This window comes from Panthera tigris, chromosome X (genome assembly GCF_018350195.1).
Source record: "Panthera tigris isolate Pti1 chromosome X, P.tigris_Pti1_mat1.1, whole genome shotgun sequence".
Lineage (NCBI taxonomy): Eukaryota > Metazoa > Chordata > Mammalia > Carnivora > Felidae > Panthera > Panthera tigris.
Window position 1 is genome coordinate 107,117,253 of NC_056677.1, and position 20,510 is coordinate 107,137,762.

The 20,510-nt window shown below is 41.9% G+C and overlaps 1 protein-coding gene across 1 annotated transcript; it reads left to right on the forward strand.

Moving 5' to 3' along the window:
- The first annotated feature begins 8,028 nt into the window (after positions 1-8,028).
- Positions 8,029-18,960, forward strand: RBMX2 (RNA binding motif protein X-linked 2). Its single transcript, XM_007085448.3, has 6 exons — positions 8,029-8,265; positions 8,453-8,568; positions 9,866-9,917; positions 15,561-15,690; positions 17,296-17,473; positions 17,940-18,960. Exons 1-6 carry the CDS (start codon positions 8,201-8,203, stop codon positions 18,440-18,442), a joined length of 1,044 nt encoding a protein of 347 aa, XP_007085510.2. The 5' UTR covers positions 8,029-8,200; the 3' UTR covers positions 18,443-18,960.
- The last annotated feature ends 1,550 nt before the right edge of the window (positions 18,961-20,510 follow it).

Sequence of the window (20,510 nt, forward strand, 5' to 3'; positions counted from 1 at the left end):
TCCCCTAGAGCCTCCAGAAGGAACCAGGCGTGCTGACGCTTTGATGTGAAACTGATCTCAGATTTCCGATGTCGAGAACTGTAAGATACTACATTGGTGGTGTTTTAAGCGCTAGGTTTGTGGGAATTTGTTGCAGCAACAGCAGGAAACTAATACATTGAACTAAAGGGTTAATATGAGGAGGCAATTAAAACACTGGGTCCTGTTTATATTGCTGCTTGGCAGTGCCTGCTGCCCAAGAGACATTTGGTTGTAATACTACAAAGGTTTCTACTTACCCAGGAAAGAGCAGCTTGCTCTGCGATGCCAAATGCCAATGGCCATGAAGCCCAGCAGAGGGCAGACACTCTTCAGGGAGAAAGCAATCCTTGGAAAGGCTTTGCTCCTGTTTTCCATATAAATAGGAAGGGTCTTTAAAAGGAAGAAAGATCCTTCTAGGCACATGCAGGTTGCTCTGATTGTGTTGCATCTTAGTTATGCCTTCATGCAGGCCAGAGGAGCGCGGTGAGTACAAAGACGTTTTCGTTTGCCACCCAGGGCTCAGAAATTTCTTGCTCCTTTTATGTATTCATATTGTTGGGACTAGTGCGTGGAAATCCTTCCTTGCCCTGAAGATTAGGAATTGGGTAATAAGGCACAAATACTTTTGCTTAATTGCCATGGCTTGTGCAATGGGGGTGGGGTGAAGGGAGAAAATATACATTCAATTCACATTTCTTTTTTCATTGAAAGTCTTTCTTATCACACACACTTGACAATGCATGATCTCATTTAATCCTCACAATATGCCTGTGAGGTGATATTATCAGAAGTTAATTCAGGCTAATTAAGTTGCCCAGAGTTCCACAGCCAGCAGATGGTAGAACTCGGATTTGAACCCAGGTCTGCCAAGTCTCCGCATCTGCATTCATATAACGATGCCACCTGGTCTCTCCAGAACTATAATGTTGTTACAGAAAAAAGTTGCTGACCAGAGGCAGTGAAAGCTGTGTGGCATCATCCTATGGCTTTGAAAACTCATGCCCAGCCTCATGATGGATGTCAGCGTCCACCGCGCACAAGAATGCATCCCTGGGCCTTGAGCCAAGGCAGACCTGCCCTGTGTTTCATCTCTGAGGGCTTTGCTTGCTTCTCAGTTTGTCTTTCTGATCACCCATCTGTTCTAGTCCTCACAATAATGTGTCTCACTTGTCTGGCTTCTCTGCCCCACGGCCACCTACTCCTTTCCCTAATATGCAGATTGTCTCCTACTCTCTGGATCAGTGTTTCACCAGGCTCTCCTGCTAACTGGCTTCTTCCCCTTTGTCTCAATATGTCATTTTATGGTATGGATTGGCAACAGAACACTCCAGAAATAATGAGAATGACTGACAGGAGGGTAAAGGCTGATAATGCAAGGAGTATTTTGGAGACTAGAGGGTAGGGCACTTAGTCATTGGCTTGGAGATTGACCTGCTTAAGTGCAAATGTGATGACCTTTTAGGAACTCCTGCTCTAGGCAGGTTCCTGACATCCCTCAAAAATTCTTTTCCATTCAGCCCCAGTTCAATTGGCCCACCTCTACTCATCCCACCTGGTCTGATGATCCGATTCAGTTCAATTCTGCATGCATGCTCCTTAGACCTATATACCGAAGGGGACTTAACATCATGAATTTAGAGCAAATGTGATTCATGATCACAGGTGGGCTCTGCTTGGATCAGAGCTATCTAATGCCCTAGCAATTTCTTCTTCATTCTCTCCCTTTATGCCCTGAAACTGGATTCTGCTTTTAAAGTCAGCTCATCAGAAACCTTAGCCTCTTCTAGGGGCACCTGGTGGCTCAGTTGGTTGAACGTCTGACTTTGGTGCAGGTCATGGTTTCACAGTCTGTGAGTTCGAGCCCTGCGTCGGGCTCTGTGCTGACAGCTCGGAGCCTGGAGCCTGCTTTGGATTCTGTGTCTCCCTCTCTCGCTCTCTGCCCCTCCCCCACTCACACTCTGTTTCTCTCTCTCTCTCAAAAATAAATAAACATTAAAAATTAAAAAAAAAAAGAAATCTTAGCCACTTCTAAAATTTGTGCTGCTTGAGGTTTGGAAATCTGCTTTGGCCTGGGCACTGGAGAAAAGCTGAACAACAATGAGCAGGTGATAAAAGGACATCTGTCATGTACCTTCTAGAAGGCATACTCACCCCTGGAAGTGATTTGTCCTCCTCTTCCTCCAGAGTTTGGGATTCTCTATCTAGCTCCTCAAGATTATACCTGAGAGTCAGACTGCTGAGAGCGAGCAGTTGTGCCGAGCCTGGGGGGAGCCAGTGGAGGGTGCGGTTGTGCTTCCAATGTATCAATATCTGATGCACATAACTCATGCCAGTTCTCCTGCAACAGCTTCTAAGCTTTGTAAACTGCTCTGAATTATCTGTGGATGACAGTATTCATAGATAATCCTTAGACGCTCTAGTGCAGTAGTCCTTAGCTGTTGTTTTCTGAACCATGGAACTATTTTGGAATCTGTTGGAAGCTATGGACCGTTTCTTTAAAAATGCACATGTTCATGTTACATACACATCATACAAGCAAACGCAGGGTCCTTATAGACTCCCTGGAGCCCATGTATGGATTCAGGTTAATATCCTTGGAAGAGATGGTAAGATCTCCTGTTAACACAACACATCATTTCTTATTCTCTATTCCTCCAGGCAACCTATAATTAAGGAACAGACCCCTTAAACAAGTATATTTAACAGCTTTCTTTACCTCATGGAAGTGTGGCCTGTATCCACGCTCTCAGGCTTCTGTTTTGCTTCCATCAGGCAGCATTGCCCCTAAGTCTCCAGTGTTGGAGCAGGTAAGTACAGGATGGCATGCCGTTGGATTTTTGGGTCCTCTCAAGTCAACTTTCTTGATAGTGACATTGCTTTGGACCAATTGAAATAAATGGGCAAAACACTGAAAGCTTAAAGGTCCTTCTGCCAAGAGAACTTTCCTGTGGTGTTTGACAACATTGGTCACCTTTCACTATCTTCTGGAATCCTGCTGCTTCACCTTCAGCCATCCTTCTCCTCCTTGGTCTCCTTTGTTGGCTCCTTGGATACTTTAGATTCAACAGTTTGCCGTATGAATTCATCAGTTTTCTCCCAAACCAGCCTTCCTCCCTGCCTTTCTTACTGTAGAGACTAGTCATTACTCATCTAGTCTCTCAACCAGAAACCTAAGTGCCATCCTGAGATGTTTCCTCACCGCCCATGTCTACTTTAGGCAACATGTGCCACTGAAATCTGTTGACTTTGGTTCTTCCCATCACAGCCAACTGGTGCCCCAGAATCAAGACTTGCATGCCTTTAATCCATCCTCCATACTTGTTCCAAGGTGATCTGAAATAAAATTGACCATTTTATCCCCAGGGTCAAGGGACAATACTTGCATTGTATTTTTTCCTGACATGTAATTTTCTCTCTAGACTTAGCATCTTATCTTTTGTATTCTCAGCACCTAATACAGTGTTTGCATATGGCAGGTCCTCAACTAGTGGCTGGCTTGTTTGCTAGTTGAATGGCTGACTGATTAAGCCATATGATCACTTCTCATTGCCTGCAGGCTGGAATCTAACCTTCTTGGCTGCATCTGCAAGGCCTTTCATAAAATGGCCTGAAACCTTCCATCTTCATGGGATGCCCTGCCCCATCCCATCTCCTGGTCACACCGTACACTTTTCACACTTTGATGCATTTGTCTCTTGTGATTCTTCTGCTTGAAATGCTCTCTCTGCATGGCATCCATCCTGTCTTCCATCTTCATGGTGACTGCCGTCAAGGTGCAGCTCAACTGTCCTCTGCCTCACCATAGCTTTCCCTGACAATCTCCTTCCCAATCCCAGCTCCCTTTGACCCCTGGTAGTCAGAATTAATTGATTCCTCAACTTGTTCCAGTGACATTTCATTCATACCTTCATTTTGACCCTCATCCCTTTGTATTATATTTATTCATATATGTAAATATCTGGCAAAATTTTGAGCTATTCAGGAGCAGGGACTGGGTCTTATGGTCTTGTTTACTGTAGTATCCCCAGCATCTAGCCCAGCATCCCAGCACTCAGAAACATAGAATATGCCTTTACATTGGTGTCATGTGTGTTCTTTACTTTTTAAAAGTATTTTCTCTGGGGCGCCTGGGTGGCTCAGTAGGTTAAGTGTCTGAGTTCAGCTCAGGTCATGATCTCATGGTTTGTGAGTTCGAGCCCCACATCAGGCTCTGAGCAGACAGCTCAGGCCCTGGAACCTGCTTCGGATTCTGAGTCTCTCTGCCCCTTCTCAACTTGCACTCTGTGTGTGTCTTGCACTCTGTGTGTCTCTCTCTCAAAAATAAGTAAACATTAAAAAAATAAAAAATAATAAAAGATTTTTTCGTTAAAAAAAATATCAGCATGGGACACCCTCTCCCTTGCTATCTCCCTGAGGCAAACCACCATCATCTCCTGCCTGAGTTATTGCAAAGCTTCCTAGTCTCCTTGACTCTACCCTAGGCACTCTCCTCAACCCCACAGTTTGCAGCCAAGGTGATCCTGCTAAAATGTAAGCCAGACTAAAATCCTTTGTTGGCTTCTCACCTCACACTGAGTAAAATCTAAAGTTGCTACCCAACATGTCCCTGCCTGATCTGTTCCCCTCATCCCCACTTATCCTATGCATGTTGGCTAAGGGTGCAGACGTTGGAGCCATACTACCTGGATCTAAATCCTGGCTCTACCACTGGCCAGCTGTGTGACATAGGGCAAGTGACTTAACCTCTCTGTGCCCCAGTTTCATCATCTGCAAAATGGGGATAATAGTATCTACCACATAGGATTGTTGCGAAAAGTAAATGAGTTAATGTATGTAAGGTACCTAGAACAGTACCTGGTATGTGGTGGGTACTAAATCAGATTTTGTTAAATAAACAAAAATATGTTATTCTCTTCCTTGCCTGCTCCTCTCCAGCTACTCTGGCCTCCTTATTGTTTCTCAAACACATTCCTGTCTCAGGACCTTGGCACTTAATGTTCACTCTCCCTGAATACTCTTCCCCCAGATGTTGCATGACTTGCTCCTCATCTTCTTGCAGGTCTCTGCCTCCGTGTCATTTTTATCAGGGAGGCCTTCTTTGACCCATCACCCTTTTAAAATAGCAACACTTCGTAACTCTCTGTCCCCTTACCCTTCATAGCACTTCTCAACATTGGATGTATGTTTATATGTTTATTTGCCTTCTTCCCCAACAAGAATGTAAACTCCATGAAGACAGGAACTCTCCTTGCCTTGTTTACTGTTATAACCCTTGCACCTAGAACAGTGTCTAGCATATAGTAGTTGCTCAATAAATATTTGTTGAATAAATGAACAAAAGACAAAAGTGAGAAAATAAAGGTCACGATCTCTCTGCCAAGATAACATGGCAATAAAAAAAATGTAAGTGATCTCTGGATAAAGGGAAGAAAATTCTAACAGTATAGAAAGAAACATAGGGAAAATAAAATCCTCTCTCCTATCCTCATCTGTTTCCCTAAAGGTAACCATATCTCTGTGTGTTTGCAACTTCATTAACCAGCAGTTGTATTGGTTGCTTGCTATATGTGCAGAAAAGTGTTCGAGGTTTGAGGTGCTGAGGGCTTAGAAAGGAAGAGCCTGTATTTTCCAGGATCTTACAGCCTCCCTGGGGAGATAACATAAAAGAGTTGTGATATGCTGCAGAGTTCAGAAGTGGGAACCATCACTGTAGACTAGTGAGGTCAGGAAAGGTTTCCTACTTGAGAGATGCCCTGATGGGAGTTTAGAGCTCGGGTGGGTTTCAGAGAGAGAGAGGAGTGGCCCAGGGGTATAGGGGTCTCCCAGCAGGGTGTCTAGGCTGGATAATGAAAGGAACCCCTGAGGGAACGGATAGAAGTGAAAGCTGGCTGAAATTGAGGCTTTGTGTTGGGGAGCAGTGGGAGAAAAGACTGGAGAATAGGGGCTGAGGCACTTATACAAGTACTGAAAGAACTAGGAGTCATGCAATAATGAAACAGAACCGTGACTGGATGAGATGCAATTTATAGACACTGCAGTAGCGCAGTTATTAGGACTTGGTGATTGGATAGATATCTTTGGGTGAAGAATAGGGAAGACTGAAATATAAAACCCCTGTTTTTGTACCTGGGCAACCAGGCAAATGTTGATAACATTTCTTGAAATTAGGAAGTTAGGAGGGAAAGCTGTTTTGGGATGTGGTGTGGTGGGAAGTGAAGAGATGAATTTGGCTGGACATATTGTTCAGCCTTCGCTTGAATGTAAGGACTGCCTATGGCTTACTCAGCATTGCCCATAGAACCTAGACATGAGCTTTCCATACAGTGGGTGCTAAATGGATGTTACTGGTGGAGATCACTAATAGCCACCTTGAATAGCAAACCCTGGTTCTCTTCTCAGAGCCTCAGATCAGAGGGTCCTCTGGATCCTCATTCCCTTTCCACCAAGACTTGTGGAAATCTCTAGGCATCGTGTCACCTACCAATTCCTACCAATTGGAAGCACATCGATGGGGATGTCCCAGGAAAACTGGGATGTTTTTCAGTTCTCCCAGGTTCAGAATATCTCTGCTGAACCCACTAGCTTGATAGTAGCAGTCTTCTCATGTCCTCCTCCAACTGAATTGTCCTTCCCTTTGGTTGGTCTTCTCTTTTGCTTCAGCTTCCTTTTGCACCCTGATATCCAAGACCCAGGTGTAGCCCCATTTCTTTCATTTCACAGTTGCTTGAAGAATCCAGCCAGATAATGCTACATGCTGGTTTATCACTTTGCAGTGGCTACTTCAACCCTACAACTAAGCAACTTAAGATTCCCAGGAGCAGATAAAACCTGTATGCAATCTGTCACTGTTTAGTTTTCACTGCCAAGATAATTCTACAAAGTTAATGAATAGCTGGGTTGGAGTGGGGGAGGGACACAAACAGAATGAATGAAGAGAAACTGTCATTGGTGGGTAGTCTCCCTTCTGCTTTTTGTCAGGACATTGGGTACATGGTGAGTCATTGAAGTTATAGTTGTCGTCATCATCGTCATCATCATCATTATCATCAAAGTACTTTTCTGAAGTGACTAACTTCTGGGGCTCTGAGTTAGGCCTATGCAGAGAACTACACAGCTCTGGAACTTCACTTCTAAACCATGCATGTTCTCACAGTCATTGACGTAGACACATGCAAGATGGATTCAGAACTTCAATATGGCTTAAATCACACATTGTCTGCCACCATCTCTTCTATGGGTTCCTAGTTATTCTGTAGTGAAATCTACCAGGCAAATATATCTTGTCTCCTCAATGATATTATTAGCTCCTGAGGGAAGAGAACCTAAACTTAATATTCCTGTCTACAGATTTGCTGTACAGGACAAACATAGATGCTCAGTAAGGATGGATTAAATCAACCGGACCTGATAAGTAGAGGCAGAGTACCTCCTTTGAAACAACTAGTTAACTCCTTTGAATCTCAGTTTCTCCCTCTATAAAATGAAGAGGGTAATTTTATCTATAGGGTTTATGGAGTAGTTGTGAGAATGGAAGGCCAATACATGTAAATTGCTTAGCACACAAACTAGCATCTGCTAACTTATTAGCTTTTTAACTATTTCTGCCTCCTGCTCAAGTAGTAGCGAGACTATGGAAAAGGGTGAGGATAGCAGCTTTCATACAAATCTGGGTATTCAATTCAGCTTATAGAGGCACGCTGGTCAGTTGCCTATGCATTTGGATTTGAGGAAGAAAAAAGGTTTATGCTTTCACATATCTTCTTCACTTTTCTGCTGTAATTCCTGGACAGAGATGCTTTGATGGGTGTATGTGAGCTAAGATTAGCTGGGAGTGGAAGCCCGAGTAGGGATTTGCACTGAGAGCAAAGGCTGAGACTAAAGTTGCCATAACAGGCACCTTTTCCAGTCTTTATTCAGCATTTATAGGTAGCCCAATCAGTGTGAAGCGTCGTCCAGGAGCTGAGAGTCCGGCAATAAACCCGGCTCACATTCACGCCCCATTTCACATAGGGAGGACGCGACGGACTAGACAAAAATTCTCCGGTACTGCGAAACCTACGGAGCAAGGTAAGTCCTTTTCCGCGCTAGTGCGCAAGCGCCACGCCCTGGCGCTGTCCAGCTCTTCCGGCGCGGGGCGAGCACCGCAGAAGCCAATGGGCGCGAGGCGTCAGGGCTGCGCATGCGCGTTGCAGGCTCGCCCGGAAGTCAATGTCTAGCTGCTGAGCGTGGACCCGCGGAGATGAAGTAAGGCCTCAGCTTCTCTTTGGGGAAGTAGGGACCGGCCGCGGGAGGTGGCCCACCAGGGCTGGGGTGGTAGAGCGTCTGCCGGGCCGAGGGGCGGGAGAGGCGCGGAGACTGAAAAATTACCCCCCTAGTTGTGCTCTCCCTTACATCTGGCCAGGCCGCACTTAACGTCCGCCTGTCTCTGCAGCCCTTTAACTAAAGTGAAGCTGATCAACGAGCTGAATGAGCGTGAGGTCCAGCTTGGGGTGGCAGATAAGGTGTCCTGGCACTCCGAGTACAAGGACAGCGCCTGGATCTTCCTGGGTGAGGTCCACATCTTTCTCCCGCACTACTCGTCATTCTGTCCTGGCCTGCTTTTTAATATTTCAGCATTCCCGCCTTTCATTCTTCCCAGCATTCATCACACTTATTTCCTTCTGCTGTCTGCCCCTTAAATCCTTTTTTCATATCTCTCTCTCCCCCATTTCTAGTTGCTCCCCCTGCCAAATCAGTGCCCACGATAGTTACCCTTTGCCATTCACTGTGGTAAGAGTCTTGCCACTGGGTTTGTCAGAGACAGTTGTTACCATACCGTGTCCCCTCTCCCATTACACAGCTGAGGAAACTGAGGTGCAGAGAAGTTAATGGACTTAAGGTCACATAGCTAGTATGTGGAGCAACCAGAACTGTGGGATTCTAGAACTCATGGTCTTAGCCACAATCCTGTATTACTGCTAGCCCCTCTTTCCCCTTCCCTCAGAATTAACTTTCCTCATCTAATTAGCTCCTGCCTTCTCTCCATGGCCATATGATCATCTCTGCGTTCACTTTGTGTCACATCCAGTAATGTGACAGTTTGTTCAAAGGGGTTATTGCACCAGATACTGTGCTAAGCATTTTATATCCATTGTTTTATTTAATTCTCACAACAGTTCTGTGGGGTAAGTACTAATATTCCCGTTTTACAGATGAGGAAAGAATGATTTGCAGAGGAATTTCTTTCCTATGGAATGCTCAACAGTTGTCTTTATAATCCTTAGTCTATGTGAGGTGGGGTTAAAATTTTCTAACTTAAACTGATTTTGGAACTTAGTTGTGAATTTGCGGGTAAAAGAACAGGTGAGTTCAAGATATGTTTGTGGAAGTAGAGTTTTATGTTGGAAACTATCTGCTTTGTCCATAAGCTTTTGGGTGTGAGGAGTATTTGGTTAGTGCTGACACACAACCTTTCAGTCAAAGTTAATCACTCCTTTTCCTGCCCTACTGCTGCACCTTATATATGCTTCTATCATATCATCAGACTGTGAGTTCTTTTTTCTTTTTTTGAAGGTTTATTTATTTTTGAGAGAGAGAGAGAGAGGGAGACAGAGGATCCGAAGCAGGCTCTGTGCTGACAGCAGAGCCTGATGCAGGGCTTGAACTCACTAACCATGAGATAATGACCTGAGCCACAGTCGGATGCCTAACCGACTGAGCCACCGAGGGGCCCCAGACTGAATTCTTTGAGGGCAGGTCCTGTGGCTTACTTTTCTTTGCACCCCCAGTGCCAGGCCTAGTGCATGGTATGTAATATACACTTGGTAAATGTTTGTGGAATTGAAATGTGTTTTTTTTCTTCTAGGAGGACTTCCTTATGAACTGACTGAAGGGGACATCATTTGTGTGTTCTCACAGTAAGTCTTTTTTCATTTCCTGCCTTCTGGGTCATCAGAGTGTGCTACCATAAAGCATTTTGTGACATCATAAAATCCATTTATTTTAATTCTAGGCTGATTGGTCTCCCTGCATGGGGAAGGCTAGAGCATCTGCTCTAGTCTAGATCAGCCCCAGGACATGGTTATAGAAGTCTCCCAATATGGAAAATCCAAGAAGTTGGATAATTTAGGAAGCCATCTTAGGGATTATGGTCTATTTTTACTGCTCTTTCACTGAGGCTTGTCCAGCCTCGGCCTACACGCAAACAGAGTGGAACTCACAAGAAGCTACTATGTGGAGCTCCTTGGACTCCTACAAACTAAGGGTAACCCATGGTCCCAGGGCCCTTCTGGCACACACCTGTGTGGTGTTGTAGGATTAGGGCAAAGCACAGAGGAGTGGGGGAAAAAAGCAAAAGGTTTAGGTAGCAGTTTGTTTTCTTTGTTTCTAGATGAGCATGAGGTTAGTGAGCAGAGCCAGTCTCTTTATCCAGAAGCTGAGAATTACAGGCTGGTGAGGAACAAGAATGAGTAGGTGAACCTTATACTTTTCATTCTGCTATGAGATGAAAGCAGCAGTACTGGGGTGGGAGAGCGATTTGGCAGCTCGCACTGGTAGTGACAGCTGGTAGGAGAGGGACTGGGCACAACCCAGAGTGACACAGAGTGGTTAGACAGTCTGTAGGGCCAGAGGGGCCCTGAGGGCAGAGGACTGTTGGAGGGAAGCTGCATGAATAGGCAGAAGACAGTGGCAAAAGGGTTTGGGCAAGCAAACACAGCCAGCACACCATGGCAGAGACATTGCCATGGCAGTAGATGATTGGACCATCCCATAGGAAGGAGACCCTGGATGAGTGGTTGGGCAGCATTTGGGACAGAGGGCCATGGGAAGGAAATTGGGCAGTACACATGAGAAGAAGGCCGTGGTAGAGGGCCTTGGCATCCCACACTGGCAGAGTGCCCTGAGAGGAACAGAGGCTGCTTCCTCCAAATTCTGGGCAGCTGGAAGTTCGCAGCAGGTGCAGCTTCCACCCCTTAGGATACCTCTGCCTGGTCCAGCCCTCCATTTAGGGGCTGTTCTTGTCTTATTTGCATTGAGTGATGATCAGCTAGTGTTTGTTTATTCTAATTCTCAATTCTGGCTACACACATTGCTCTCCATGAAGATTGCTGTTGCCATTGATAACAGTGGTTTTCAAAAAATGTTTTGTTTTCTGATTATCAAGGTAATGTATAATCATTGTAATGCATAATCATTTGGCAAAAAGGAAAAGCATAAAGAAGGAAATAGAATGTACTTTAAGGAAAAACAACATTTTGGTGTATTTATTTTTTATTTAATGTTGGGCATTATTTCTAATATTTTGCCATTATAAATTGTATTGCAGCATACATGGTAGTATATACATCTCTGTATGGATTCATACCTTCCGTAGTGAAATTACTGGATCAATATGTTAGCGTTTTTAAGATGTTTTATAAATATGATCAAATTGCTCTTTGAAAGGTTGTACCAATTTCTACTCTCACTAGAATGCCCATTTTTGTGAATCCTAATCAACCGTGGTAATTTTAAAAAATATTTGTTGTATGGCTTCTCATTATTATTTTATTTTGCCTTTATTTAATCATCAGTGAGGTTGAACTTCTTTTCATAGATTTACATGCCATTATTATTTTTTAAGTGTCTATTCATATCCCTTGCTTGTTTTTTGCTGTTGGTGTGTTCCTCATTTTCTTAGTGATTTTACAAAAGCTCTTAATTGATGTTAACTCTTTGTTATAACATTTTGTCATGTACTGTGTTACTGTGGGCTTATTGTACTTAATTTGATGTGTTCTACTACATTGCCATCATCATTATATCTTGATGCACAAATTGTACCAGTTTGGCCTATAGGAGTCCGTTTAAATGAGTTCCTATATTTTTTCTTTTACTTTTTATGTTGAAATAATCTCAGACTTAAATTATGAAAGTTATAAAGTAGTATAAGGAATACCTATTTCCCTTTTTCTTAAATGTTAACATTTTACCACATTTGCCTTGTCATTATTTCTCCCTATGCATACCTATTATTTTTTTTCTGAATAATTTGAGCGTCAGTTACAGACATGGTGCCCATTTATCCCTAAATTCTTCAATGTGTATTTTCCCCCAAACAAGGGCATTCTCTTGTTTAACCTCGGTATGGTGATCAATTCAAGAAGTTAACACTGATACAATAGTATTGTATTAAGCCTAATCATAGGCTTTATTCAGCTTTACCAGTTGTCCTGCTAAGATTCTTTACAGAAATAGGAAAAACAATTACTTTCTGGTCCTTTATCTGTGGTATAAATTGTAAATATTTTCTCCTAATTTGTCATTTGTCTTTTGACTTTGTGATTTTTTTTTTTTTTTGCTATGCAGAATTAAAAAAATTTTTTTATTCATCCGTGTATTTAAATTATCATGTGGTAAAATTGACTTTTTAGGGGGTGTACAGTCCTGTGAGCTTTAATGCGTGTATAGATTTGTGTAGTTACCCCACAATTAGGATAAAGAACAATTCCATCACCCCAAAAACTCCTTTGTGCTGTCCCTTTATAGTCTCATGCTCTAGTGTTTTATATGATCAAATTTATCAGTCTTTTTTTTATTGATCCTGGATTTTGAGTCATAATTAGACAGTATTTCTCTCCACTCCACCCATCTGTATTCTCTTCTAGTACTTGTATAGTTTCAGTTTTATGCATTGAAGTCTGATCCATTTAGGGTTATTTTGATAGTGTGAGATACAGATTCACTTTCATGTTTTTTTCAATGGATGTTCAGTTCCCACATTTATAAAAAAGTCCATATTTTCCCAAGCAAATTAAGATGTTACCTTTACCATGTTACTTTACCATATATACTTGAGTCTCTTTATTGGCTTTCTTTTTTCTAAATGTTTTTATAAAGTTTATTTATTTTGAGAGAGAGAGAGGGAAGGAGAGAGGGAGAGGGAGAGAGAGAGAATGCATGCATAAGTAGGGGAGGGGCAGAGAAGGAGAGTGAGAACCCCAAGCAGGCTCCCCACTGAGCAGGGCTTGATCTCCTGACTGACCTGAGCTGAAATCAAGAGTCAGATGCTTAACTGACTGAGGGACCGAGGCATCCCTCTTTATTGGCTTTCTGTTCTCTTTTGTTGGTCTGTCTCTTCACGTTCCAGTACCACACTAATTAATCATAGAAGTTTTCAGTGTGTTTAAAATCTAGGAGAGTTGCTCCCTCTCCTTGTTCTTTTTTGAAGTTTTTCCATCTATTCTTACATGTTCATTTTCCCGTGAGAACATTAGAATCAACTTCTTCAGCTAAATAAAACACAACTTATACTACATTAAATTTAAGTATTAACTTGTTAGGGGAAGATGTTGCTGTCTTTATGATGTTGAGTCATCCTATCCAAAAACAAGGGATGTCTTCATATTTGTTCAAATCTGTGTGTGTGTTTCAGTTTTTAAAAGTTTTCTTTATATAGACTTTGTGCATTGCTTGTTAAGTTTATTTTTAAGTATTTTATCTTTTTGTTACTGTTAAAAATGGGGTTTATCTTTAATTATGTCTTCTAACTGATTATTGTTTGTATGTAAGAGACTGATTTATTTTTTTAACTTTGTATCCTATTACTGAATTGTTACACTGTTTTTTTCATTGTTTCTCTTGGGTTTTCTATACAGACTATCCTATATAATCTTCAGAGATAGTGTTACTACTTCTTTTTCATTTTTTACATGTTTTCTCCTGTGTAATTGCATTGTCCAATACCTACAATATTAAATAGTGTTAAATAGTTCCTGGCCTCAGTTGAATTGGCCCAGGTACAGGTTTCCCCTGCTAGCCGAAGGTAGTGTTCTGTAAAAGCTTTTTCTAAGCTGAAATGGCATAAGGTGGAAAAGCAATTACCATTTCATAAAAGCAAAAATCCTCTTCAGATTTCTTAGTGAAAACAGGTACTAATATAGGTCTTTTGTAAAAGCAAAGTGACATAAAGTAAACATTGGACGAGTAGCCTGTATTTTCTATTTGGTAAGATGCTACATACCTGGCTGGGATGTATGTATATGATCATGTTACTAAGTATCAATCAATAGCTATTTTAAAAATAAGTTTATTTATTTATTTTGAGAGAGAGAGAGAGAGAGAACACAAGCTGGGGAGGGGCAGAGAGGTGGGGCAGAGGATCCGAAGTGGGCTCTGTGCTGACAGCAGAGAGCCTGATGCAGGGCTCAAACTCATGAACTGTGAAATCATGACCTGAGCTGAAGTCGGACCCTTAACTGACTGAGCCACCCAGGCGCCCAATTCCTATTTTATTTTTACGACTTTACTTTTTAACTTAGGAATCTTTAACTTAGCTGGAATTTAACTTTGTACAAGGAATAATGTAGAATTTTCTAGTTTCTATTTAATTAATTTCTGCTTTTATCTGTATTAATTCCCATCTGCTTTCCTTAAGTTTGTTTTCTTTTATATTCAGTCTTTTTGACGTAAAACTCTTTAAGGTTACAGATTTTCCTGAGTATGGTTTTTGCCCTATCCTGTAAGTTTTGGTATATATGCTTCTCATTTTTTTTTTTTTTTTGAAGTACTCTGCCATTGATGTTTTTCTTCATTTTATTTCACTTTTTCTTTGATCCAGTTGTTAGCTAGGAGAGTAGGTTTCAAGTTTTAGTTAATAGGGTTAACATTTAGTTAACATTAGTTAACATTTATTCATTTTTGAGAGACAGAGAGAGACAGAGCAGAGTGGGGGAGGGGCCGAGAGAGAGGGAGACACAGAATTGGAAGCAGGCTCCAGGCTCTGAGCTGTCAGCACAGAGCCCAACACGGGGCTTGAACTCATGTACTGCGAGATCATGACCCGAGCCAAAGTCGGATGCTTAACTGACTGAGCCACCCAGGCGCCCCTAGGGTATTTTTTTATTTAAAATATTATTTTCGGCTGTATAACATTGTGATTGGAGGACATGGTCTGTTCTGTTTTTGGAGGTTATTGAGGTTTTTGGAGGTTATAGTCGATTTTAGACTCTTTAGAAGAAATTGTCCTCTTTTTGTGAGATTTAAATATATCTATATATCCACTAGTTTGACATTAATATTTAACATAATTGTTATATTATTAATTATGTTTATTTGTATTACATAATTATATATTGATATTTCTCTGACCTTAATTTTGTCAACATTATATGTTATAAACTTAAAGTGGTATGTTAAAATCTCTCATAACTTTTGTTATTAGTTTTTCTTTGTATTTCTCATAGTTTTCTTAATTAAAATTTTTGATTTGTTAATTTATACATAAAGTTTCATGATATATCTTTGTAATATATTAGGATCTTTTTCAGTGTAAAAGAGCTCTTTTAGTCCCATTTAAATATTTTTTTGGCCTTGAATTCATCTTCAGTCTTAATATTACCACCCATTTTTTAATTGCGTGTTCATGCTATATCATCTAATTTTTATTTTTAACTTTTGTGTCATCTTGTTCTAGATATGTCTCCTGTACAGACTATATTATTTGAATTTTGTTTTGTCATTCAGTTGAAAGTTTTTGCATTTTAAATCAATAGTGTCTTACTCTTTTATAAAATAAATAGATATGGGGAGATTGTTAACATTAATCTGGTGCGGGACAAGAAGACTGGGAAATCCAAAGGATTCTGTTTCCTCTGCTATGAAGACCAGAGGAGCACAGTTCTTGCTGTTGACAATTTTAATGGGATCAAGGTGAGTGTGTTCACTAAGCAGGATTTGGCTGGACTTTTCCTGTATGTAGGGGTTTGGTTTAATTTCGCCACAGGTTCAAGGACAGTATTGGTCAGCTGGGTGTGTGAGAGGGTTGCAGAGGTGTGGGGACATACTGACCAGGAAATGATCCCAGGAAATGATTTCTTTGGCTTATGACCCTACTAACAATTGTTCCTTTTCCTCATGTTCATCTTCCCAGGAGCATGGGTACCATGCACCACGCCCCAAACCAAGCCTCTTGTTTCTCACCTTTCCATCCTCACACCCCACTCTCACCTCTGACGTATTGGGCAGCAAAGAGACTCTCAAATATTGCTCTTTCATGCTATCCTCTGTCAGGGGATTTGGGGCTGTGTCATGGCTTCATGCTCTGAGACATGGCTTTGTATGTCTGTCATATGTCTCCAGTCACTTAGCATTACTGGGCCCTGGAAATTCTCTAGTTAAAGTCTGATGACAAATTCTACAAAAATCACCTTCTGAAGTTTTTTCTCCTCTGTTTCCTCTCAGTTCACCCTGGGGCTGAGAGAAAGTGATGGGACAAGTCAGGTTTATCTATGCTCCACCCAATTCCTATGCTTATTTAGCAGTTGTATGAACATTGTCATAGGTTGGGGGGGTGACTTTTGACTTGGAGAGTTTGTCACTGATTGCACCAGTATGGAGCAGCTGGAGACTATAGGACATGATGGAATAAGGTTCTAGGCTTGATTTTTAAGGGTCAGCAGTCAAATGGAGTCACCATGAAAGGGAGGTTTTCAAAAATGTTTTTGAAAAGGGGAATAGGATAGATGACAGAAGCTACTCAGACTTAAAGGTAAGAATAAAAATCTGCTCTTATGTGGGAACAATAAAAGCCAGACTTTTCAAATTTTGGATTGTTTTGCCTATAGAATAAGTCTGTATCTGCCCGAATGTTTTTAAGTGAGGGGTTAATTTTTTGTTGTTCACCCAGAGAGTTGTGATTGACAACAAAAGTATCAGTGTGAGCCAGTTGTTCCACTGTGGTGAGGGTAGAGCAAGGTATGAGGGCTGAAGAAAAAAGATTCCTTCCCCCTTCCCAACTGTTGTTCTGCCTTGGCCTCATCCTACTTGCTGTATCAAGAAAACAGCTGTAGCATTGCACTTGATTTCAGGAATTCTTTCTAGCTGCCAGACCATGGTATGTTTTACTGTAAATTAATGTTACAGATTGAGGGTAATTGTGCATGTGAATTCTCACAGTTTCCTCTGCTGCTTGTGCTTTGGACAGTACCAGCCAGGCTTTTTTCACTTAATGCAAGTGTAGAACATGAAGGTTATTGTGTGGTACACTGGAGTAAAGTGACAAGGCTGTCTAGTATGACTGCCTCAGGAACTCCAGCTGCCCCTGGCCCTACCTGGATGCCCCAAGTGCTGAGCAAGTTATAATCTGGGTGTATGTGCTGTTACACACCAGTTGGGCAGGTCTGCTTTAGTGATTTCCCCAGAAATAGAATTAGCAGGAAGGTAAGGGGTGTGGTTCAAACCATGGCTTTCTGCAGCTGGGTTCAAATAGTTTGATAGGAGGGCCGTCTTTGCTGAAGCATTGCCTGTCTGTCTTAGATCAAAGGAAGAACTATCCGAGTGGATCATGTGTCTAACTATCGGGCTCCTAAGGACTCAGAAGAAATGGATGATATGACCAAAGAACTCCAGGAGAAGGGCTGTGGGGCTTTTACCCCCTCAGAGAGTTCATCTGAGGGTTCTGAAGATGACAAACCCACAAAAAAACACAAAAAAGGTAAAGCGTTAAGTCCCGAGAGAAGATTCTGGGTAGTCTAAGTGTTTATTCTTCTTAGTGTTCACTGAGAGTTGATAATCAGTTCTTAAGTGTGAAGGGGAAAGGTGTTTGGGAAACCTTGCTTTAATTGGGAAAAGAGAGGTATCAGTGGAAGACAAATATTATGGGCTGAGTTCTGTCTCCTAAAATTCATACATTAAAGTCCTAATCCTCTAGTACCTCAGAATGTGAGTGTATTTGTAGTTAGGGTTTTTAGAAAGGTAATTAAGGGTGAGAACTGCCTTATACAGCATCTTGACATATCAAGGCTGACAGACATCCAGCTTGGCTTCTCAGAGACACTTTCTGGAAGTATAGATTATGACTGCTTCACACACAGTGCTGCCCATGGTGCTTTCCTTTTGCTTATACCCTCCCTCTCCTCCATCTTCCTTTCCTTATTGGTTGCGCCCCTTTTTTCCTCCAGACAAAAAGGAAAAAAAGAGAAGAAAGAAAGACAAAGAGAAGACTGACCGGGAGGTACAGGCAGAGCAGCCAGCCTCCTCTTCATCACCCAGAAGCAAGGCGGTAAAGGAAAAGGATGACCCTGGCTCTAAAAAGCACAGCAGCAAGAACTCAGAGAGGGGTCAGAAGTCAGAGTCCAGAGAGGTGCGGAGGCACTATCCCAGCTCTCCTGAGGTCAGGACCATCTGCCGCAGTGGAGCAGAAGACAGAGAGAGGGAGCCGAAGAAGGAGAAGGCTAAGCATGAACATAGGTCCTCAACCAGGAGGGAAGAAAGAGAAGAAAAGAACAGGGATAGAGATAGATGTCGAAGCTCAGACACACATTCCGGCCGGCACAATGGACGTTCTGAGGGACATAGTCAGAGAAGTAGAAGTAGGAGCCGAGATAAATCCCACAGACATAAAAGGGCCCGACACTCCCGGGACAGGGAGTCCTCTAACCCCAGTGACCGCAGGCATCACTGAAACTGCAGCCTGTGACTGCCTGGTAGAGTTGCAAATGAACTAGGCCTTTAAAATGCAATCATATTCAGTTATGCTTTTACTATTACTATAAGTAAAATCTCTGAGGCTGAATTCTTTTAATCCCTTGAGTATTAGAGTCATAGACAGCTGTAGTTTTAACAGCCAAATATCCTGGATTTTTAAGTGAAATCCATTGTTCCTGGGAATATGCTCGGTACCTACTGGAGGAGGTATCCTAAATTTGGTTTCATAAACATGGCCCTTGAATTTATGACCCCAATTTATGACAAAATTGCCAGGAAAGGGGAAATATCAGGCAATTCTAGAATTCTGGTCTTTGTGCTGGATGTTTAGGTGCCCTTTCCAGTTGGCAGGTATAGCCATAGAATAGAGAAGTGTGGTTTAACTAGGTTCGGACAGCTTGATGTGAATGTGATATTGATTCCTAACACCAGCCCGCTCCCTCTGCACCCCACCCTCCTTTAAAAAAATTTTTTATAAACATCTTTTTTTTCGCATTTTGTTTTTTTGGTTGATATGTCTCCACTTTTTTTCCTTGCTATCTATTTATTTACGTATGTATGTATTTATTTATATTGAGGTGAAATTCACATAACATGAAATTAACAATTTTAAAGGGATAATTCACTGGCATTTGGTACAATCACGGTGTTATAAAACCACCACCACTGTCTAGTCCTAAAACATTTTCATCACTCCCAAATGAAACCCTGTCCCCATTAAACAGTTACTCTCCATTCCCTCCTCCTTGTCCCTGTCAGCTACCAGTCTGCTTTCCATTTCTGTGGAATACCTATTCTGGACATTTCATGTAAGTGGAATTGTACAATATGTGGCCTTTTGTGTCTAGTGTCTTTCACTTAGTATGTTTTTGAGGTTCATCTGTGTTGTAGCATGAATCAGTACTTTGTTCCTTTTAATGGCTGAATAATATCCCATTGTATGGATATACCACATTTTGTTTATCTATTCATCAGTGGATGGACATTTGGGTTTCTACCTCTTGGCTAGCCACTCCTTTTCCACGTTTCAGACATACCAGGCCACTTGTGGGCCTAGTTTCCTTTTTAATTAGCTGTTCTTGCTGAGATGGGAATACTGTCAGCTCCATCGCATATCCATCTGGTCTCCTTGGCAGTTTTTTCTCATCTTGAGAATCTTGCCCTTTTATTTTATCAATCAGTCCCTTATGACTTTGGTAGGAATTAGTTCCCAGGACCTTAATATCCCTGCTGAATTATTAAAATTGAACTTCTGATCTTGTAAAACAGAGGAGTACATTTTTAAATATAATTTATTGTCAAATTGGTTTCCATACGACACCTAGTACTCATCCCAACAAATGCCCTCCTCAATGCGCATCACCCACTTTCCCCTCTCTCCCCACCGCATCAACCCTCAGCTTGTCCTTGGTATTTAAAGAGTCTCTTATGGTTTTCCTCCCTCCCTCTCTGTAACTTTTTTTTTCCCCTTCCCCTCCCCCCATGGTCTTCTGGTAAGTTTTTCAAGTTCCCCATATGAGTGAAAATATATGATATCTGTCTTTCTCTGACTGATTTCACTTAGCATAATACCCTCCAGTTCCACCCACGTTGCTACAAATGGCCAGATTTCATTCTTTCTCATTGCCAAGTAGTAGAGGAATACATTTTTAATAGTGGGCACATTTAGTTTACCTGGTATGTTATTTTGGGTCCAAGATTAGATGCACAAGAGAGTTTTTTTAGGGGAAAATGCCCATGAAAGAAAATGGGGAAGGAGGCAAGAGGAATCTGGAAAAGCAGTCAGACTCTGATAGAGGTCTAATCTCTGGAGAAGCGGGGGGGGGGGGGGGGGTGAAGAAGGAAGTTTGAGTAGGAAAAGTCTTATACTACTGTGGTGTTCTGAGAATGTTTCAGCAAGACCAGTGGTGAGTTCTTGAGCCAAAGTCATCTGTCAGAGGAGTTCCTATTAGATCAGCTTTGGTAAGCAGGAGTCCTTGCTGTTGGACCTCCGTTGGCCCTTGTGGCCACTCTGCTTATGTGTCCATTGTGCCAGTTGTGTGGTA

Bases quoted from the DNA above. Each gene is read 5' to 3' on its own strand.
- RBMX2 (XM_007085448.3), top strand. From the start codon at position 8,201: ATGCGCGTTGCAGGCTCGCCCGGAAGTCAATGTCTAGCTGCTGAGCGT. The intron at 8,569-9,865 runs GTGAGGTCCACA...TTTTTCTTCTAG, and splicing joins CAGCGCCTGGATCTTCCTGG to GAGGACTTCCTTATGAACTG. The intron at 9,918-15,560 runs GTAAGTCTTTTT...TAAAATAAATAG, and splicing joins ATCATTTGTGTGTTCTCACA to ATATGGGGAGATTGTTAACA.